Source organism: Podarcis raffonei, chromosome 10 (genome assembly GCF_027172205.1).
Source record: "Podarcis raffonei isolate rPodRaf1 chromosome 10, rPodRaf1.pri, whole genome shotgun sequence".
NCBI lineage: Eukaryota > Metazoa > Chordata > Lepidosauria > Squamata > Lacertidae > Podarcis > Podarcis raffonei.
Window position 1 is genome coordinate 33095844 of NC_070611.1, and position 22262 is coordinate 33118105.

Here is a 22262-nt window from a genome sequence, read left to right on the forward strand (position 1 = left end):
AACAAGGAAAAGACAAAACATACTAAAACAATTTTTGCAAAGGTCTTTTTAATTGCATCAAATGCAACATCTAAGATATTGGAACTCATCTGGGAACAATAAAAAAAATGTAAGTCAAACCACCCTATTTGTCCTTTATCAGCATCATTGCTGAATTGTGCCTTTCATTTTTAAAATAGCAACATAATTGAACAATTGTCAGTTTAAAGTTCCTGGATTCAAACTGATTATACATAATAAAAATAACAAGGCATGACAAATAGGCAAATAGATTTCGATAATTCACTAGAGAATGTCTCTACCAAGCCTTTGTGGCGTATGTCTTGTTTGCAAGACAAATGCAGAGTTGAAATAACAACCCATGAATACCACTGGTGAAATGGCTATGTACACAAGGTGAATGCTAAAGCTTTTCCTTCTGAATGGACCTTTTAATCTAGGCATTATCTAAACTCTGAAAAAGCCTTCAGTGGCCTTACATACAGATTAATGGGAAAAGCTGAGACCTGGAGTTGGGCTATTTGCAGAAAAAGTTTTAAAGATTTACTGATGGTTGACAAATGCCATTTAAGTTTCAAAGCCATCAATAACCTATTGAAAAAGATTTAAAGGGAAACCCTCCCGCTATAGAAATAGACCTGACTCTGAAATATCTCAGCAGAAGCGCCTTCTCTTCCCCCCACCCCAAGCTTTCCCTACATACCCTCCACTGACTTTCTTTGCTATTTGGAACCCTTGAAACAAGTGACCTTGGAAAATAGGAGGTAAGGCCCCTTTTAGAGACATTTGTATATAACTGATTGTGCCAAACTGCTATTGTGCAGGCATGAGAATTAAACAGAACTGTTTCCAGAAAAGTCTCTGGGATCATGGACAGCCTTTCAATAGCCTTTCTGCTAATAGTTTTTTAATGTGGGAGATGGGAGTGGCGGAATAAATTTTGTCAAGAATTTTGTCGAATCTGAAACCTTGTCCAAAACCTTTATCTTAACCTGTGTGAGGGTTGAGAAGCTTGTTTTTCTTTCAACTTTCTTAACAGCTAGTCAAACTCCAATTTATATGTATGTGTTATATGCCCTTTGCAGATGCGTTTCTGCAAATATAACCCATACAAACAAGTTGTTAACATTTTGGTGCAGAAAAGAGGAAGAAAAGCACTTACAAGTCATTCATAAATTCATTTTTAAAAAACCAAAAAGCTTTTGCTCTTTTGAGTTGTATGGAGAATAAAAAATATAATTAATTTAATAATACCAGGGGATATTGAGACAAGTATTATTTCATGTTTCTGATTATCTTTATTACAGTATGGCTACGTTTCAGCATTGAAATAGCCTTGGTTGCTTTTATGGATGTGTTATGCGCAACCCAAGTCTCTAAGCAGTGAGAGGCTTCAGAGGTTCCTATATTGATCCAGGTTACTGTGGTCAAAAGGGACGTGGGTGGTGCTGTGGGTTAAACCACAGAGCCTAGGACTTGCCAATCAGAGGGTTGGTGGCTCGAATCCCCGCGACGGGGTGAGCTCCCGTTGCTTGGTCCCTGCTCCTGCCAACCTAGCAGTTTGAAAGCACGTCAAACTGCAAGTAGATAAATAGGTACCGCTCCGGCAGGAAGGTAAACGGTGTTTCCGTGCGCTGCTCTGGTTCGCCAGAAGTGCCTTAGTCATGCTGGCCACATGACCCGGAAGCTGTACGCCTGCTCCCTCGGCCAATAAAGCGAGATGAGCGCCGCAACCCCAGAGTCGGCCACGACTGGACCTAATGGTCAGGGGTCCCTTTACCTTTACTGTGGTCAGAGATACTGTGGTATCTTTAGGATATATAGCTTTAGTTGCACACAGATACACACATATATATAACCTGAGCAAAGGATGGCTGACTCTGGGGTTGCGGCGCTCATCTCGCTTTATTGGCTGAGGAAGCCAGCATACAGCTTCCGGGTCATGTGGCCAGCATGACTAAGCTGCTTCTGGCAAACCAGAGCAGCGCACGGAAACGCCGTTTACCTTCCTACTTGCACTTTGACGTGCTTTCGAACTGCTAGGTTGGCAGGAGCAGGGACCGAGCAATGGGAGCTCACCCCGTCGTGGGGATTCAAACCGCCAACCTTCTGATCGGCAAGTCCTAGGCTCTGTGGTTTAACCCACAGCGCCACCCGCGTCCCTAGTATGTGGATTAGGCACTCACAAAAGAAGACATACATTTGCATAAAAATTACATATACTTTGTCATATGCAAATTTGTGCCCTCTTTTGCAGAGGAACCAAAGGCACATTGGGACCCACATACAAGTAATAAGATGTCTAACAGAATGTAAACATATGAAGCATTCCCCATAATCATTTTTCAGTACTAGAAAGGGTTTACTCTGTTAAATTTCTGCCTACCCCACATCTGCTAAAGGCACAAAACCACATTGCATTTGTACTAGTGCAAACCAATCGATAAGAGATTCTTAATCTCAGGGTCATGGATTTGAGGCAAAAGATTCCTGCATTGAAGGGGGATTGGACTAGATGACTCCTGGGATCCCTTCCACCCCTGCAATCCTATAGTTAACATAAATCATGGTTTGCAAACCAATTTCAGCTACAAGGTTTCGACCTATCATTACAACCACAATTAGGGCAGCCTTTGCAGATATAGCACTGTACCATATTCACTGCTGAAAGAGGGAGGGAAGATTTCATGCAGGATAGAAACAAAGAATTCAGAACCCTGAGACCCTTTCCTTGATTTCTTAACTATGGCTAAGAGAAGTGTTACATCTGCACCAGGTTAATGTGGGTAAAATGCTATGAGAATAGCAGAAATGAACATACAATACTAGTCAGGCACCTGCGATGGTGCCCACAGCATCAGGACCCTGGAGAGTACACAATAAACCAGACAAAGTTAAAGCTAGCAAGTGAGGCTAAGAGCAAAACTACATGTTATAACAACAATTCTTTAAAAAAAGAAAGTATAAATAAACTATGTTTTATTTTGAAGAAAAAACATGCTTAGAGCCCTGATCTGGAGTATGTTTCCCTGCTGAAAGCTATTTGTCCCCCAAAGGTGTTAACAAAACATTTAGGGCAAATTGGAGCGGGGAACCAGACTGGGGACATGTTCTGGACTGACACCCAAAATCTGCTTGTTATTCACAGTAAAAGTCGCTAGTTTAAGTAAACTTAGCAAAAAGAAGAAGAAGAAGAAGAAGAAGAAGAAGAAAAGCTTTGTCATCATGTAGCTCAGCCCTTGAGTAGCTCAGAGTGTTGCTGCACTGGTCAGAAGCCTGCTGAATGCTGATATCAGGTGTGAGTACTTGGGACCCAGCTTCCTAATGGAGGTTACCTCCCAGTCGAGGAGGATAGCACTGGGTTTCTGAGGGCTGCGCTACAGCAGTGCTGGAAAGTCTCCTGATGTCCACCACTTCTAGGACTGGTATGTTGGTGAAGGCCAGATGCCAGAAGTTGAGGGAGCTTCCAAAGAAGAAGAATCTTCTCTGAGAATGACAACTGGTGATGGGAGAAAGTCTGGTCCTGAGGGGAAGATGGGGTGGGCTTAAGTAGTGCAGCGTCCAACCATAGCAGGATGCAAGTGCATGCATGAGGCCAGATGCCAGGAGTTCGCCTTCCCAAATTGGTTCCAAAGGCCACCCACAGCCAACTTGGGGCACAGCAGCAGTGAGATTGTGACAGTTGTTCCCAGGTGTGATTTTTGCAACTGGGGTTTGGTTTTTTTACCTTAGCCCTATCTGATTTTTATATAAAAATCTGCAAACTGGACACTAATTCCTTAGGTACGTATCAATATTGGTCATAGTACAAATTTGTAGGATCTTTGTTTTTGCAGAAATTGGCCCTATTCAGAACATTCCCCTTCAAATGTGTAGTACAGTGGTACCTCAGGTTACATACGCTTCATATTACATATGCTTCAGGTTACAGACTCCGCTAAACCAGAAATAGTGCTTCAGGTTAAGAACTTTGCTTCAGGATGAGAACAGAAATCGGGCTCCAGCGGTGCGGCAGCAGTAGAAGGCCCCATTAGCTAAAGTGGTGCTTCAGGTTAAGAACAGTTTCAGGTTAAGTATGGACCTCCGGAACGAATTAAGTACTTAACCCGAGGTATCACTGTATTCATTTTAAAAAGCACTGTTGCTGGTATATGTACAAAATACGTCATCACCCGAAGGCTTTATCTTATTGTCCATTAAAATATAATTAATTTGACTGGGATTTCATTTGCTGTACTTTTGTTCCTTTGCCAAAGAAAATCTTTTGTTCCTTTGCCAAAACAAAGGGGGTAGTAGCCAACTACTGAAGAGAAAGAAAGGCATGATTAAATATTACAACAAAAGAGGGAATTTAATAACTACTCTGGTGTTGTTTAATAAATTAGCTTTTGAAGTGACTGCTAAACAACACATTGAGTTGAAAATGGGTAATTGTTAATATTTCTTAACAATAAAACTGTCATTTATTTCCAGGTTTGCCCTGTGTAACTGTATGCTGTCAAATGAATAGCTGTAAACTACTAAAAAATGTATTTCTGCATTAAAATGTTGGCTAAAAACAGTGTTAGCCTGTGGTGTGAATAATCAGCATGATAAGAACTTAAAATGCACACCCAGAACACCTGCTTAAAATAACATTTCCCACAAAATGAAAGATGTTCTGTACTAAGTATCATTTGCTGCCAGGTCTACAACCTGAGTCAGCTGAAGCAAAATGTTCTAAGTCTGAGGCTGACTTCCTCCAATACAATCAGTGGCTCAGACTTGTGTTCCTCTGTAGCTGGATTACGGCGCACACTGTTAGTGTGTCAGGACAATTGTCACTTTCTTAAAAATAAAAATGGTGATTAGAGCAATTGTTTGTATTTTATATATGCTGATTTTGGTTGCGTGTCGAGGTCCCCAATCCACCCCCCAAATAACTCACAACGGACACGTAATTTTTGTTTAAGATTTTTGGCATGATCTTTTTCCAATCTTCTTGGGAAAAATTTAAAGTTTATTTACAGAAATACTGTAAAATTAAGGAATGTTAGAAGGATGCTGGAATGAAGTTACATGGCTTTAGCAGAAAGGTTATAAAGAATCAAGTAAAAATAGATTGTTAATGGGTCAAAGTGGAAACTTTAAGGTTAGATTGGGTAAAGATAAATTATGGAACAAAAATTGAGTAAGATGGAAAGGATTTGCTGAAACAGCTAACTGAACTAGAATACAAAAAAAGGGAGGTGTGAGGAGGTCGATGAAACAAGTAAATGAAAGATAAAGATAGGGAAACATTGAATGTGTTTTTAAATACTTGTTTTTTTTACTGTATTTTTTTGGTTTTTTTTCTTTGTTATGTATTTAATTTTTCATTTTTTCATTCTTCTTTTTTTCTGTAATCTTTAAACCCTTAATAAATATTTTTTTTTTTTTTTAAAAAGATTTTTGGCATGATTTTGGCCACAACTTTATTCAATTACAAACCATGAGTGGTTGTTTAGGTATTGGTTAAGACTATCTGTCCCCCCGCCTGGGGACAGAACTGACTTCCGGGCACCACTGAAAGCCAGTGTGGGAAAACAAGTTGGGGGAGAATTGGAGCTGAGTCACAGGCCCTCAATTCTCGCCCGCAAGCTCCCCGAAGGCTTGCCGGCCCTAGTCCCATTCCAGGGATTGGACGAAAAGATGGCAAGCCGCAGGATTCCTTTAACAGAATTCCCTTTCTGCAGCAACCAATGGAGGGGCAGGCCCAGCCTATCCTAACCCCTCCTCCACCAATTTATAACCAATGCCTAACCGCAACCCTACAAGTTGTGATGATTTGCTACGCAGTAGGCAAAAACCACCCAGCCGGCCAATTTGCCAGATGGAAAAATTCCTACCAGGCCCCTGCTCGAAGGCAGACGACCCCATGGCAGGCATAGCAAGGTCAACGCAACAACCCCTTACTCTAGGGCGGGTGGGCGGGTGATCCGTTGCACGCAACAAAGAGAAAGTCCCAAGCTGCGTGCAGAGTATTTAAACATTTTACCCCTCCCACCAAAATTGCAACATAACTTTTTCCCCAGCAACCCAGCAAACCAATCGTTGCCCCCTGGCCATCTTGGAGAACCTGCCTGGCAACAAAGGGGTGGCTCAGTAGACCCCACCACAACACGTGCTCTCCATGAAGGAGAACACGCTTTGTAGCAATACTTATGCTACTAGTTAATGATTTTACACTTCTTAATTTGGTCTTTTTTTAAAAAAAAAATAGTGTTGCTGATTGCAATGTTTTTATTCTTTATTGTTCATTTAACCATTTTTTATTGGTTTTGATCTGTTGTGCACAGACTTGGTGATTTGCAGAAAGGTGATATAGAAATATAATAAAATAAGTGAGGTATATAAGTGCAAAACGTGGTGCTGAGTAGAATGCTGCTGTTCAGGGTTCAAGCCAGTCAGCCATGCGTTGTTCTATACTCCATTCCATTCTCCCCTTCAATGGAGTATTTTCTGTTCTCCCCCCGCCCCCGAACCCCACTTCAAGCAATCAGTCAGCATTCCACAGCCACTGAGGATGCTCAGTCTTCACTGGACTGCTAGCTGGGGGGGGGTCTCCCTTCACTTCTCCCCCCACCCATGAAAGATCTCTCTCTCTCTCTCTCTCTCTCTCTCTCTCTCTCTCTCTCTCTCTCTCTCTCTGTGTGTGTGTGTGTGTGTGTGTTGCTGTTGATGTTTCAAATTGCTTCAGGATGCTTTATGGGAAGTGATTCATTAAAAAAAAAAATGTGCACAGGTCCATTTGCTTGGATAGCTCCCATTCCTATGGGGCTTGTGCAGGAAAGCCCCACAGTGGGCACAAACCTTTTTAATGTCTTCTATAGCTCCCATGTATTTTAGTGGAGCCTTCCCAGTGAAGCCACGGTAATTACACTGTACTAGCATGAGGAGGAAACAGGCTTTTTTAAAGTATAATTAAGTGGAATACTGCATAAAAGTGAGGTTGATGTGACTTAGGAAAACCTGTTGGTTCCCTGTGCCAGGAACTACTGTGGAACCCCACCAGGAAGTGTGCTACAAGCAGGATCAGATTGCACCCTTGTTTTGTGGTTCATTTCACTTATTTAATGCAACTTGAGAATCTGCAAAGGGAGCCCATTAAGAAGAGAAATGTAGGGGGTGCTTGGGTTTTCTGTGAGTCAAAATATTTGCTATTATAGTATTACGGCAGTAATATAGGGCAAATTCCTTTGTTTTGCAATCTACAACTAACAAGAGTGAAATACAGGTTACTACATTGTTTTAAAGTACATTTAAATATTGTTTTATCATGTTGCAGTTTTTCTACCATAGGAATCAATTTTCCTGTAAGAAAGCAAGCAGCAACCTGATTGTGCCAACTATTTTAATTTCTTACTGTGGTGTATTGAAATCGGTAGCTTAATAATAAGAAAAGGCAACCAAAAATATGTGGTAAGTTTTAAAAATTGTATTTAATAAACCACATCTGCTGTTTTAAAACTATTTGCTTCAAAGCAGTTCTACAGAAATTTGTGGGATCATCTGGAATAAATGGCTTAAATACTTCTGGTTAGTTCATCTGACTTTGAAAGGGACCTATTTTTGTTTGTTGTTTTGTTAATGTGCTACTTTAAAATGTACAAACATCTGTATACTGCAGTTATGTATCCTGTATTAAGACTCTGTCTCTTTCCTTCCTCAGCGATCTCAGTATGAACAACATCACTAGACTGTCCTCAAACTCGCTGCACAATCTCCGCTTCCTGGAAGAGCTGTACGTATCTTTGTATCTTTGACTGACATAGTTGAGAGAACATTCTTAGGCACTTCTCTGGGAACCAGATAACACAGCACAGAAAAAGCTGTGAGCTCTGACACGTTTGGCACATGCGGAAACACTTAGCTGGGGAAAAAACCACCAATTGCTTGTGATTCTAGAAATAAACTTACCAAAAAAAACACAAACCCCTAAACGAGTTACCACGAGGCTACAACTTTTCTAAGCAGAGACAGGGCTATAGAAATTAAATTTTTTAAGGGTTGTTTAAAAGAGCCGGATTGCTATTTGGAAATAGTTAAGCAGCAGGATATTAAAAGTTTGAATACCAGCTCATGTTTATTAAAATAGTAAGTGAAGTTATAATCAAAACCAAAACCTGCTGTCTGGTTCTGCCTGTGTCAAGGACACTTGCATTCACATTTCATGGTACTAAGTCGTCTTGTTGTAATCACTTTTAATTACTGTTTCCTTACTCTTTAGCTTTTAGCATCCCTCAAGGCTGGCTATGAAACACAGAACCCTGCATAGCTTAATTTGTTCTATTTGGTGTTTTCCGTTTTTTTTAAAGAAAAAAACACTATTCTATAAAAACTAGTTAATCAAACACAGGATCGCAAGTGGAATGTTGATTAGCAGTGATGATGGCCAGCCAGAAGAGGAAACCACTCTATGCACATAAGACTATATGTAACAAAGTGACCACAAAACTAAGAATTTGAAAATGCTTTGGACTTTCATTCTTCACATCAACAGTAACTCAAGGCACAGGTATCCTGGCGAGGTTCACTAAAAGCAAAGTGTTTGTACCTCTGCTTCTTCCCTCTGATACTCACTTGTGGCATCTAATTAGTGGCAAGCCGCAAAAACCCACATATTGTGGACATCTGCAGTTTCGTTTATGCAGATCAATGTATCACTTCCTCTTCCTGAATACCCAGAGTTTACCTGACTTAGTAGTGTCATGCAATATGAGCTACTGTCTATAATCATGGGGGCAAGGGGGATCGTATCTAGGGATCTTGCTCCAAATGTGAGACCTGATCAGTTGATACTGGGATGGCCTCTATTCTCATTATAACACACTTTCTGTCTAGACAAGGGTCCAGACTTGCACTGGGATGCATAATGCTGCTTCGTGTGAGGAAGTCCTGATGGGCTCTGAATGCCCAATGCATTGTTCTGTTTTACAGTCTCGCCATCCAGTCTCCTACAACTGCCTATGACTGAGTGAATTACACAAACTATGTAGAACCTGCAGCCACTTGATTGCTTTTACATCTCTAAAGGAGAAAGCCAGAAGGCTGCTGGGGCTAGTTACAGCATCATTGAATAAGACATATCTAGTTTCCTTTCTAAGACTGAAAAATTGGGCTTTGCAAACAAAAGCAGTGTGGGCAAAGCTCCAAGCAGTTTTTAGTACACTGCTCAACAACTTTACAGCAGGTGCCCTTAGTAGAATAATGCACAGATAAGTTCACTTGGGTTGTCTGTTTTGTTCCCCCTCTCCCTTTCAACAGAATGATTTGAGAATTAGTTTCGGGTGACAACCATTTTGCCAACCAAGTGACAAAGCTGCCTTAAAAGTTAGCTCTGTCTCAGTCACAGGTACAAACCAACAAACTAAGCCTCATGCTTTTTTTTAATGACAAATATGTGTGATTTCAGTTTTGTTAATCTATTGGTGGGGGCATTAGTGAGAACAATCTTTCCAGGACTATTTGGTAATTCCATAATGAAGTACAAAGACACAGCACAAGTGTAAAAGAATGAAATTACAATTTTCAGAACAAAAATGCTAGCTTTTAACAGTAGAGATCGAACAGTTATACTGTGCCTGAAGCAGTAGCGTCAGATGGCATTTGCAGCCACTTAGGGAGGGCATTCAGCCTCTTGTGTGCCCATGCACGCAGTTTTGCAGTTCCCTTCCACCTTTTATCCAGTATGGACATTAGCTGGTTGTTTTTCAGGGGGGCGAGTAGAAATCTTTTGTATGTCAGCTGGTTGGCTTTGCTGGCTGGTTTATTTCACCTGTTCTGTACTGGGTTTCCGGCAGATGTCCTTATCGGATGGTTGCTTTTAAATAGGTTAATTGGCAACATTGGCAGGTAGGTTCAGGAAGTTAATAGGCAGTTAAGGTTCAGTGACCACTCTTGGGTACCTTTAAAGGTGAAGGGAGTAGACGCAATACCTTTCAGTACCGTTGGACCTGCTGCCAGGATAAAGATGTCCTTTGAAGCCAACCTGTAAAACTCGCTTGCAGTTGTGGTGCTCTGAGAGGGGGTGAAGCAGTACTTCCTCTATATTCACCTGGAAGGCGGGACTTAAGGAACAGGGTAGATTAAATGCTACCTATTACCCTTAGCAGAATTGGCTCACTCAGTTTGTTACGTGCAGTTGGCACTATTTTTATGGGGGTTTTTTATACAAGTGTGGTGGGTAAGCAATATAAATTGCTATGAATAGCAAAAAATAAAAATAAAAAGTGCTAGTACTCTGTATCAGCGTATACCTATACACTGGAGGAGCCAGTGTGGTGTAGTGGTTAAGAGCGGTAGACTCGTAATCTGGTGAACTGGGTTCGCGTCTCCGCTCCTCCACATGCAGCTGCTGGGTGACCTTCGGCTAGTTACACTTCTTTGAAGTCTCTCAGCCCCACTCACCTCACAGAGTGTTTGTTGTGGGGGAGGAAGGGAAAGGAGAATGTTAGCCGCTTTGAGACTCCTTCGGGTAGTGATAAAGCGGGATATCAAATCCAAACTCTTCTTCTATATGGTCGCAAAACCTAGCAATACTAGAGGAGCATAATTTCTCACAAGTCATATCTGAATGAGGTGAGGCATATGAAAATGGCTGTTGTAGAGCAGATAAAAAATGTAGCCTTGCCATTGTTCCATGGAGAAGGATTACCATGCCTGAGTAACTGTGTAGTGCAGTGATGTAAATAAACTTTGGAAAACAGGCAACATCAGAAAAATTGACTTCTCTGACCACACCCTCCAGAGCAGAATTGGGGTATGTGTAGAGGGTTTCAGGGAGGAGGGGAAAGAAGGGGAAGTCCTGTCTCACCAGCTGAAGTCATTCTGCTGGTGTGCAGATACCACTGGAAGTTGCCCAGTTCATATTATAATCCTGTATAGAAAGGGCCATGCAAAGTAAAGATTATAATAGTTGTATTCAAAGTACAGTATAGTAGCTTGTATGATTAGACATGCATGCCTCCAGGTTGGCAGACAGCCAGTGACACATAACAAATTCCACCGTCACAAGACAGGATTGGTATGAAGTAAGAACTCCACAATATTAGTTAAAATAGAAAAGCCCTGCTCAGCAGAACACAGCATTTTAAAATCGATGTATTTTCTCATATAACTATTTGGGTTAATAGCCAAAAAGTATTACTTTTCTTAGTTTCGTGCATGGGCTTTTTGTGACAGAGGATTATTCTAGCAACAATAACTATTATAAAAGCTAACTATTTTCAAAGCAATAATAAACTGGATATCCAAATGTATTTGAATTCTCATGCATACGGCTGTTCAGACAGCTGTAAAGTCTGACTCAGCCTCTTCAGTGGCCTGTCCTTTAGTTAATTTAACCAAGGTTCCTGTTTACAGTCCATTTGCTCCTCCGTGGTCTCAGACGAGATGCAGCCAAGCAAATAAAATGCAGGTTATGGTTTAGATTTCTGTCGTGTTGCTTATTTAAAAATGGAATCATTGCTTCAGTTAGGACATATGCTGAAGCATTTATAGCAATAGTTTTCCGCTGCTGCTAGTATAGCACTTTGGGGAACAATGTTGCCACTACCCAACCATTAAAAATCAATAGAATTTATTATATTTTCAACTTGTAGAAGTTGTGTTAGTCAGAGTGGCTATCTTGATTATACAAAAATTGAGGCAACTTGGGAATTTGCATGGTTTTGAAATTGCGTTTATTGTTTGTTTCATAAAATTTATACACCGCTCGATTTAAAAAAATTAGTGTGGTTTACAAAAAGGTAAAACAATTAAAAAATAAAAAATACAACCCTACTTTTAAACACACAGAAGTTAAAATACTAAAACGTATTAAAATTCCCTCAATTTCCTAAGCATATGGGTAGGCTTGTTGAAAACAAGAATCCTTTTAGCATGTGCAGAAAAGAATACAGTGAAGGCACCTGCTTGATCTCAATGGGCAGCGAGTTCCAAAGTTCAGTTGCTGTCACACTAAACGACTGAGTTCTTACAAATGTGGAACTGGTATTATGTGGCACCTATAGTGGTGCCAATTACACTGATCGATGCAGTCAAGTGAGTGCATGTGGGGTAAAGCGATCTCGTAGGTAAACTGGTCCCAAGTTGTTAAGGGCTTTATATGCCAATAGTAAATACCTTGAGCTTGGCCCGGTAGCAAATCTGTGCAGATCTGAGCACAGGCGTTATATGCTTGCAAGGGCTCACTTCCTCCAGCAATTGTTCTGCAGCGTACATTTATGATGGTTGTATGTGTTTGGGTTGGTTTGTTTTAAATAAATCTGCAAACAGCCCTGTACCCGGAAAGGTACGTTAGAAATTGGTTTGTCTACTTATAGAGTAATTCACACTGATGTTAGTGTGTTATAAGAAAAAACTGCTCTTTTCCCTTATGGGGTACCCAAGAGCCCATATAAAATCCTTATGTAGGTTCTATCAGTAGGAGAAAATAACAGAGGCTAACCAGAAAATATTGAGAAGCAAAGCAGCTAGTAAGTCTGACCTTTATTAAACTGTCGCAACAGGGTGCTCACCCCACCATGCAGGAGGGAGGAGGAACCCAGAAGAAAGGTGTGCAAGCCCTTATACAGTGGTACCTTGGGTTAAGTACGTACTTAATTCGTTCTGGAGGTCTGTTCTTAACTTGAAACTGTTCTTAACCTGAAGCACCGCTTTAGCTAATGGGGCCTGCTGCCGCCGCACCACCGGAACACGATTTCTGTTCTCATCCTGAAGCAAAGTTCTTAACCCGAGGTACTATTTCTGGGTTAGCGGAGTCTGTAACCTGAAGCGCATGTAACCCAAGGTACCACTGTATAGATTTTCGAAATTGCCACCCTATAGCTCAAGGCCACCTCCAATACATCATACATACATCACAGAAGGAGCGGTCTACAGCAGAATCCTGTCTGGCAGGAAACCTGTTAATGGGTTTACCTGGACAGCCTGGCCATTCTTTTGTGATGATAAATACTTAATTCCTGAGTCCAGATCACAAGCTCACCCTAGTCATACCCAGTTTTACCCATAATGCAGGATTTGTGAGCACAGAGACAATGGGGAGTCTTTTCCCATTTCCATCCAGATTGCAGAGGAATATTTGAGGTCACTGAAGAGTCAAAATGGCTTTAGGACAGATGGGTAGCAGTGATTTAAAATAAAATAATGACCACATAAAACCAGGCCAACCCATGGTTGAAACTTTTTTTTGTCCCACTGACACAAATTATACTAAAGTGAATAATGCGTGGAATAACATTGGTGTTAACTTTTCTGGACTACCGTAGACCAAAATTCTCTGAACATTAACAAAAATCAATAAAACACACAGATGTGGTTCGATAGTTATAAATACAGATGTCATAAAAACACAGAATCTGGAATACAAAGTATCCTACACCCCTCCCCCAAACCAGATCAGCCTTTGCTATATTTGTTTGTTTTTAAGGGAAACCAATTTGGATGCACATTTAAATGCACCAAAGCAAATAATTCAAATTAAAAGGGCTGGCTGAATTAAAAGGTCTTTACCTGGTGGAAAAAATGGCCATAATGTGGGTGCACCACATTGCATCAGCTAGTGGGGGTGGGGGGGTGATCCTGCTTAGTGCTGGAAGCTGTCTTCAGGTGCTTAAGGTGCTTTTCAAAACTACTGTTTGAAACAGCCCATGCTTCTCCTTTAAGAGAGCAGGTGGCCAGTGCCTCTTCCTTGCTATCCTGCTACCGTCAGTGATGTACAGTGGTACCTCGGGTTACATACGCTTCAGGTTACATACACTTCTGGTTACAGACTCCGCTAACCCAGAAATATTACCTCAGGTTAAGAACTTTGCTTTAGGATGAGAACAGAAATCGTGCAGCAGCAGCGCAGTGGCAGCAGGAGGCCCCATTAGCTAAAGTGGTGCTTCAGGTTAAGAACAGTTTCAGGTTAAGAACGGACCTCCGGAATGAATTAAGTTCTTAACCCGAGGTACCACTGTATTTGAAATGAAAGTTGACGTAACATTTATCAAATTCCTCTGATACTCTGCTCAGGTTGACATCAGCAGTTAACATTATTTTAAGAAGCACATATGTAACGCAGAAAGGCAAATCATCAGCAGCTCATTTCCACATGTAATTTCTATCCATTCACGACCGGTCGGCTTTTTAAAGCACAACACTTTGAAGGAACGTGCACCATTTTTGTAACCATGTGCTCTCTTGTAGCTAATGAAGCTTGGCAATTTATCTGTGTGCTTTCTATGTCTGCTGGGGAAAATTCATGTCTACTGGGGCAAATGTAAAGTTATGAAAATAGTAGCCAATCTGCATTCTGTAATTTTGCATTGTTTGCTACTGAAGCAGAACAGGTTGGACAATTAGGCGTGCACTGTAAGCCAGGTTTATTGAAGCAAATGCATTTGCACAGCTGACGGTAAATGGACTGTGTAGTTACGAAATGTTTCACACGGAATGTTAATGATGACAAAACTGGGATCTTCAACAACTCCTTCTAGCCCTGGTGCTTCCAATATAACTGTCTTGTGTATTTTAACATCCAAATTAATTCCACATAAAATAAAATCTATTTATCTTTTTTTGTTCTAACCCTGCAGACGTCTGGCAGGAAATGGCCTGACACACATCCCCAAAGGAGCATTTTCTGGGCTTTTCAGCCTTAAAGTACTGTAAGTAAACCAACATTTCTATGTGGTTTGTTTAAAAGATCTTGGGGCCTAATACTAAAGCAACACTTTAAGTGAATTGTTCATTTTGATCAGAGTATGACCAGGAAAAGATAGTTGATGCTTTTAGAAAAATAAGGCATTTGCTTCATTGTATTAAACCTTGAAACTTTGAAAGATGAGTGATGTCCCAAAATGAGTTCACTCATAAAGTTAATGTCTCTGTATAATATCAAATAAAGATCTAATTTTGTAATTTAACTTCCTGCAGAAGGGCAGGTTTTAGTTCTCAAAGTTCAGAGACATTTATAATGAGGATGGAAAAAAGGTCACTTTTATTTCTATTTATATGGGTGGGAAGATGGACAAAATGAGTAGATTAATTACTTCAAACATCATAGTATTTAAGAAACGTTACGCCCATATCTTATGTTATTTCTTGGTAGATGTCATCAGTTAAGGATAAACCTAACTGTTAACAAACTTAACTTTGTTAAACTGTGAAGTACATTCCAAGCAGGTCTTTATGAAACCAAGCAGATTTCAGCTTTTTGCTGAAAAACATTCCTTTTGAGAAGTGGAGTACCTTATCCATGATTGTACCCATTGTGTGGAATCATCTTCCTTCTGAAGTTAAGCAGCACTGCCTTTGACTATATTCTTACACCTCCTTGAAGCATATTTATTTAGCAAGGCCTCTGCAGATGTGTAGTTCCAGTTTTCGTTCTTATTTTTCTAGATTGTTTTTTTCTAAGCTGCATTTTATTCTCTGTGTTGTTATGTTTTTGTTAAGTATTTAATATTTATTAGATTTCTATACTGCCCTTCATCTAAGGATCATCAGGGCAGTTTGCAATATAAAAACACAAAAATACATGCTATAGTAACAAACAAATAACCCTACACACATAACACAGTTCAAAAGGCCATATATTGTTTAGTTAGCCCAAGGCCTGGGAGGAGAGGAGTGTTTTCACCTGATGCCTAAATATATGTAATGTACGGTAGATGGCACAGGGCTTCAGATGATGATAACAGGGTTCAGGTAAGTTAATATGGGGGGAAGTGGTCCTTAAGTTATTGTGGTCCTAAGCCGTTTAAGGCTTCATAGGTCAAGACCAGCTCTTTGAATTGGGTCCAGAAACTAATTGGCAGGCAGTGCGTTCAAGCCAGGATTGGCATTAAATGCTCAAACCATCTTGCTCTGGTGATTAAAGTGGCCACTGAATTGTGCACTGTCTTCAAGGGCAGCACCATGTATCATGCGTTGCAATGATTTAATCTAGAGATTATCAGAGCATAGGCAACAAAAGTTAGGCTAGTCCTGTCCAGGTAGGGGTGCTGCTGGGCCACTAGCCAAAGCTGATGGAAGGCACTCTGCACCACTAAGGCCTCAAGTGACAGCAAAGGATCTAAAAGTAACTCCCAAGCTGCATACCTGCTCCATCAGAGGGAAGGTAACCCCATCAAGAGCCTCAGTCTTATCTGGATTAAGCTTCAGTTTGTTGGCTCTCATCCAGTCCATTTCAGAGACAAGACAAGTGCCTCACCTGCGGATGTAAAGGAGAAGTAGAGCTGGGTGTCATCAGCATATGGGTGACAATCTACTCCAAAATTCCAGGTGACCCCATTCAGTGGTTTCATGTAAAAAGATAAAGGTAAAGGGACCCCTGTCCATTAGGTCCAGTCGTGACCGACTCTGGGGTTGTGGTGCTCATCTCGCTTTATTGGCCGAGGGAGCCGTAGTACAGTTTCCGGGTCATGTGGCCAGCATGACGTAAGTCGCTTCTGGTGAACCAGAGCAGCGCACGGAAATGCTGTTTACCTTCCCACCGGAGCGGTACTTATTTATCTACCTGCACTTTGACGTGCTTTTGAACTGCTAGGTTGGCAGGAGCAGGGACCAAGCAACGGGAGCTCACCCTGTCGCGGGGATTCAAACCGCTGACGTTCTGATCTGCAAGTCCTAGGCTCTGTGGTTTAACCCACAGCGCCACCCGCATCCCTTAGTGGTTTCATGTAGCATAGGGAATAAAACTGAACTATGAGGAACCCCACATTGAAGATTCCACAGGGCAGAAGAACACTCCTCAAGCATCACCTTCTGAAAAAACCATCCAAGTGGGTCTGGAACCACTCATCCACAATATGGACAGTTCTTTAAATGATGAGAAGAGGCACACACTTACATTTTATTAATTTATCCCATTAATATCCTACCTTCCTCCGTGTATTTCCCTCTCCTACCCATTTTATCCTAACAACAACCCTGTGAGAAAATTTAGGCTAAGAGAGAGTCTTCCAGCTATCCCCACGATGCTATGCTGGCTCTCAAATTATACAAAGTTTTGGTTTTATCTCTAAACCTTGGTTTCAAAATATTGGTAACTAGCAGGTTGTACACACTGTTTTGGAGACCAGATCTCACACCCATGTTACTAACCATTTTCCTTCTGGGGGGGTTATACCAGTGTAAGATACTAAACACTGGCCTCTGGTTTGTAGGCTAAAATTGTTTCTCTCTCTCTCTCTCTCTCTCTCTCTCTCTCTCTCTCTCTCTCCCCAAACACAGGATGCTTCAGAATAATTTGCTAAAGCAAGTTCCTGCTGAAGCACTCCAGAACCTGCACTCTCTCCAGTCTCTGTAAGTATATGCATATACCCTATAATACACTACATGGTTGTTAATGGTGATTATGCCAAAGTATGTCATTGTATAACCTCTGCTTCCATTAATTATAAAAAATAGCATAATCTGAAGTACAAAGTGACACTAGATGGCAGAAATAAGAGTGTACAAATGAAGCACAAGATCACAACTTTTTTCAAAGTATAATTCTTACTGCTTAAACAAAAAAATAGTTGAATAAGGAATTGCTTCCTTGAGCGTTCTGGTCTCTCTTTCAGATAGAACAGATTCAGATGTACTAATGCCCTCCAATGAGAGTGTCCCCTTTAATATATATTAAAATAATAAATATACAATTAGTATTTTATGCCACAAAGGCATAATCTCTCTTCCTCTTGTTTCAAAGGCTGCAGAACAAGGGTTGAGCAATGTATTGCACCTGTGTGTCAACTTAGAATTCTGTCTGATCCAATATTTTACTTTAAATGAAAGTAAGCCTACAGTCCACATGATTGCTGAAATAAATCTCACAAACGAGACCCAATGAATACTACAGCAGAAATGCATTTAAAAAGAAACTTTCATCTCAATTTTAGTGATTTTTAATTCTGTGCATCAGTGTTGCTTCCTCCAACAACCTAAATAGTGAGTGTTTATATATATGATAAGCCATATAAACAAAGGGTTCTTTGTGGTGTTGAAAGAGAGTTGAATTTTCAACAGAGTTTCTAAATAAAGTATCTTGCTATCTCTCGTTCTTTGTTGCAAATGCCTTTCTAGAAGATAGAAAAGAGGAGGCGAAGGAGAAAGAAGGAGAGAAAATTGAGAGGTTGTGTTGACTGTGTAAGGGTGTTTGGTGACAAAATTAAAATAAAAAGAGAATGAGAGTGGTCAGTAGGAACTTTAAACAGCTGTGGAGCAGACAGCAGATAGGAATGATAAGTACCGTACATGTACAGAGCAGGCTGCTATCAGTTGAAAGAGGATCGTTGGCAAATGTGACCTCTTTGAGGAAAAGAAAACCAGGATTATTTTGTTTCTTCCAAATGAGTTAGTGCCCGTCTGATAAAGGTGTGCATAGATTTAGTTTCTCGTTTCATACAACCTAGTAATTTTCTATCCATAAGGTGATTTGCTTCTTGGTTTCCGATTTACAATGAGGATTCTTTTGAAACTATTCAAAACCGGGAAACCTTTTTTTTAAAAAAAAGGAGTTGAAAGCTTTAAAAGCCAACTAGGAGCTTCTACAAAATGGGAGCTTTCTTTTGAGGTATGACATGGTTTAGAAGTTAGTTCATTTGAAGGTGTTTTATTTGAATTCTGATGGCTTTGTCCCATTTTGCTCATGTGCCCATCTTATTGCTTGTCAACAGGTTACCCAGAATTGTACAGCTATGTCTATTCTTCCATCTAGCACAAATAGAGCCATCCCTGCCTTGAAAAGGCACATTCTATTCCCAAATGCAGAATTAATTTACTAGATCACCATGGGGCAAACAGGTTTTCTTCCCATCCCCACAAATCCTTTTACCATTGTCTGAGAGGATGATGGGCATTTTGGACTAGGATGAGTAGGATAAGTAGCCTATTCCTTTAAACCACCAGGCATTTATGTCCTAGATATTAATGGGCAGTGCTTATTTAGATCAGGGGTAGGGAACGTTTCCCTGCTGGTGGGTCTCATCCTGCGTTCCCTGCCCCCAGTGGGCCACTTTGACAGGTGGATAAAGCCTATAAAACAGAATTTGCATGAAGGTACTGATTTTTTTAATATCTCTTGGGAACATGGGAAGCTACCTTATACCACATCTGACCATTGGTCCATCTAACTTAGTAGTGTCTGCACTGTCTGGGAGCATGCTGGTTTCCCTTGCAGCCATCCCTGGGCAGGCATGGAACTGAACCTGAGGACTTCTGAATGCAAAGCAGATGGTCTACCCTATGGACCTTCCCAATAATAATAATAATAATAATAATAATAATAATAATAATTTTTATTTATACCCTGCCCTCCCCAGCCAAGGCCGGGCTCAGAGCAGCTTACAAGCAATAATAAAAACAAATTGAATGATTAAAACTTAAAAACAAAATTAAAATACAACATTAAAATATGGAAACATTAAAATATTAAAATGTAGCCTCATCGCAGGAGGAGAAGGAAAAGAAAAAAGAAAGAAAGGGAGGGAGGGAATCAAATTGGCTCCAAGCCAAAGGCCAGGCGGAACAACTCTGTCTTACAGGCCCTGCGGAAAGAAATCAGATCCTGCAGGGCCCTGGTCTCATGAGGCAGAGCGTTCCACCAGGCCGGAGCCAGAGTTGAAAAGGCCCTGGCTCTGGTTGAAGCCAATCTAACTTCCTTAGGGCCCGGGACCACTAGGGTGTTGCTATTTATGGACCTTGAGGCTCTCCCTGGGGCATACCGGGAGAGGTGGTCCCGTAGGTACGAGGGTCCTAGGCCATGAAGGGCTTTAAAGGTCAAAAGCACCACCTTAAATCTGACCCTGTACTCTACCGGGAGCCAGTGCAGTTTGAAAAGCACTGGGTGAATATGCTCCTGTGGCAGAGACCCCGTGAGGAGCCTCACTGCAGCATTCTGCACCCTCTGGAGTTTCTGGGTCAGCTTCAAGGGCAGCCCCGCGTAGAGCGAATTACAGTAGTCAAGCCTGGAGATGACCGTCGCATGGATCACTGTGGCCAGGTCGGGGCAGGAAAGGTAAGGGACCAACTGCTTGATGCGGCGAAGGTGGAAAAATGTCGCCTTGGCTGTTGCTGTAACTTGCGCCTCCATGGAAAGGGAGGCGTCAAGGATTACACCCAAACTCTTAACGGAAGGCAATGGCACTAATTGGGCCCCCGCAAGAGAAGGGCATTGGTCCCTCATCCCCATGCCATCCCGACCCAGCCATAGGACCTCTGTCTTCGAAGGATTTAGTTTCAATCAGCTCCCACGAAACCATCCAGCCACAGCTTCCAAGCATCTGGTCAGTGTGTTCGGGGCCGAGTCGGTGTGGCCATCCATCAGCAAATAGAGCTGAGTGTCATCAGCATATTGGTGACAGCCCAGCCCAAAGCTCCGGATAATCTGGGCAAGGGGGCGCATAAAGATGTTAAAAAGCATCGGGGAGAGAATTGCGCCCTGTGGCACTCCACACACCAAGGAATGGCGCGACGACATTTCCCTCCCTAGTGCCACCCTCTGTCCCCGACCAGAGATAAAAGAGCACAGCCAGTTACGGGCTATGCCCTGTATCCCCACGTCTGCGAGGCGGTGGTCCAGAAGATCATGATCGACCATGTCAAAGGCTGCTGACAAATCTAAAAGGATCAGCAGTCCTGACCCGCCTCGATCCAGTTGTCTACGGAGATCATCTGTGAGGGCAACCAGAGCCGTCTCGGTCCCAAAACCAGGACGGAAACCGGACTGAAATGGATCTAAAGCCGATGTTTCCTCCAGAAACCTACCAAGCTGTTCAGCAACCGCTCTCTCAATTACCTTACCCAGATATGGAAGATTTGAAACTGGGCGGTAATTGGATAGGTCTAAAAGATCTAATGAAGTTTTCTTTAAGAGTGGACACACTACTGCTTCCTTCAGTTCCCCTGGGAATGTCCCCGTGTCAAGAGACAAATTGATAATTTCAACCAGGGGGGTCCGCGGAACATCTGGACACTCCCTAATCAGCCAAGATGGGCACAGATCAAGGAGGCAGGTGGTGGGCCTACCAACAGCAGGGAGTATCTGATCGAAATGGTCCAGCACTGTACCTGAAGTCAGTCGAGGGGCCTCCAGTTCAGTCACTGTATCTAAATTGGCAGAGAGGTCACGGCGGAGCAATAGGACTTTCTCCGCAAAAAAGCTCGCGAATGCCTCACAGCTGTGGGTCGAATTTGTGCTTAAATTTGGTTGTCCTCCTAAGGACGTTATTGACCTAATTATTCTAAAAAGTTGTGCCGGGCAAGAGCTAAGGGATGCAATGGAAGCTGCAAAGTAAGATTTCTTAGCAGCTTACATAGCCATCTCATAGGCTTTCATAAGCGTCCTATAAGATGTTCTTGAGGCTCCGTCACGAGTCCGTCGCCATACTCGCTCTAGCCGTCTGAGATCCCGCTTCATTTTCCGGAGCTCCTCAGTAAACCAAGGGGCCCGGTTTCGATGGGGTCACAGAGGGCGCTTAGGCGCGATCTCATCAATGGCTGCCAAGAGCCAGTTATTCCAGTCCTCAACAAGGTCATCTAATGAGTCGCCAGGAGGAGCAGGATCCCGCAAGGCTTGTCAGAATCTATCAGGATCCATCTGTTTTTGCGGACAAGCCCAAGTAGGTTCGCCACCCGAGCAGGGGAGGAGCGGGAAGTCAATCTTGGCTTTCAGAGCGTAGTGATCAGACCATGGCACTTCCACAGGGGGGAGCATGATCACATCTATGCCAGCCCCAAAGATCAGATCCAGCGTGTGGCCTGCTTGACGAGTGGGGCCCAAAACAAACTGGGAGACCCCTAGTGTTGCCATGGAAGTCACTAGGTCCTGAGCCTGTGAGGAGGGAGCGGCATCGGCATGGACGTTGAAGTCTCCCAAAACCAGTAGGTTTGGGAACTCCAAGGCCCAGCCCGCCACCACCTCTAGCAGGTCTGACAGGGTGGCTGCAGGTGTGCTGGGTGGTCGGTACACCAGCCAGACAGCCAAGCTCTCCTTGGTGCCCTACACAAGACCAACACATTCAATGCCGGAGATCGCCGGTGATGGCAGAGCTCTGAAAGAGCAATCCTCCCGGATTAACAACGCTACACCTCCCCCCCGATCTTAAACAAACCATTTTAATGTTTAATATTACATTTCATTTTGCATACAAATTCAGTCTGTAGCCTCCGCTCCAGCCACGTGCTGCAATGAGATTCTGCATGAGGCAAGGTGGGCCGAGTTGTCAAACTCTGTTCCTCCACTTGAAAGCCCTACTAACTGCATC

General features: G+C 42.2%; 1 protein-coding gene across 2 annotated transcripts in view; it reads left to right on the forward strand.

The window, feature by feature from the left end:
- The window catches only part of LGR5 (leucine rich repeat containing G protein-coupled receptor 5), a 78412-nt gene that overhangs the window by 22308 nt on the left and 33842 nt on the right, over positions 1-22262 (forward strand). For both annotated transcript variants that reach the window (XM_053407106.1, XM_053407105.1), the window contains exons 2-4: positions 7691-7762; positions 14604-14675; positions 17245-17316. In XM_053407106.1, coding sequence (XP_053263081.1) covers positions 7691-7762; positions 14604-14675; positions 17245-17316 — 216 coding nt within the window. The remainder of the gene's footprint in view (positions 1-7690; positions 7763-14603; positions 14676-17244; positions 17317-22262) is intronic.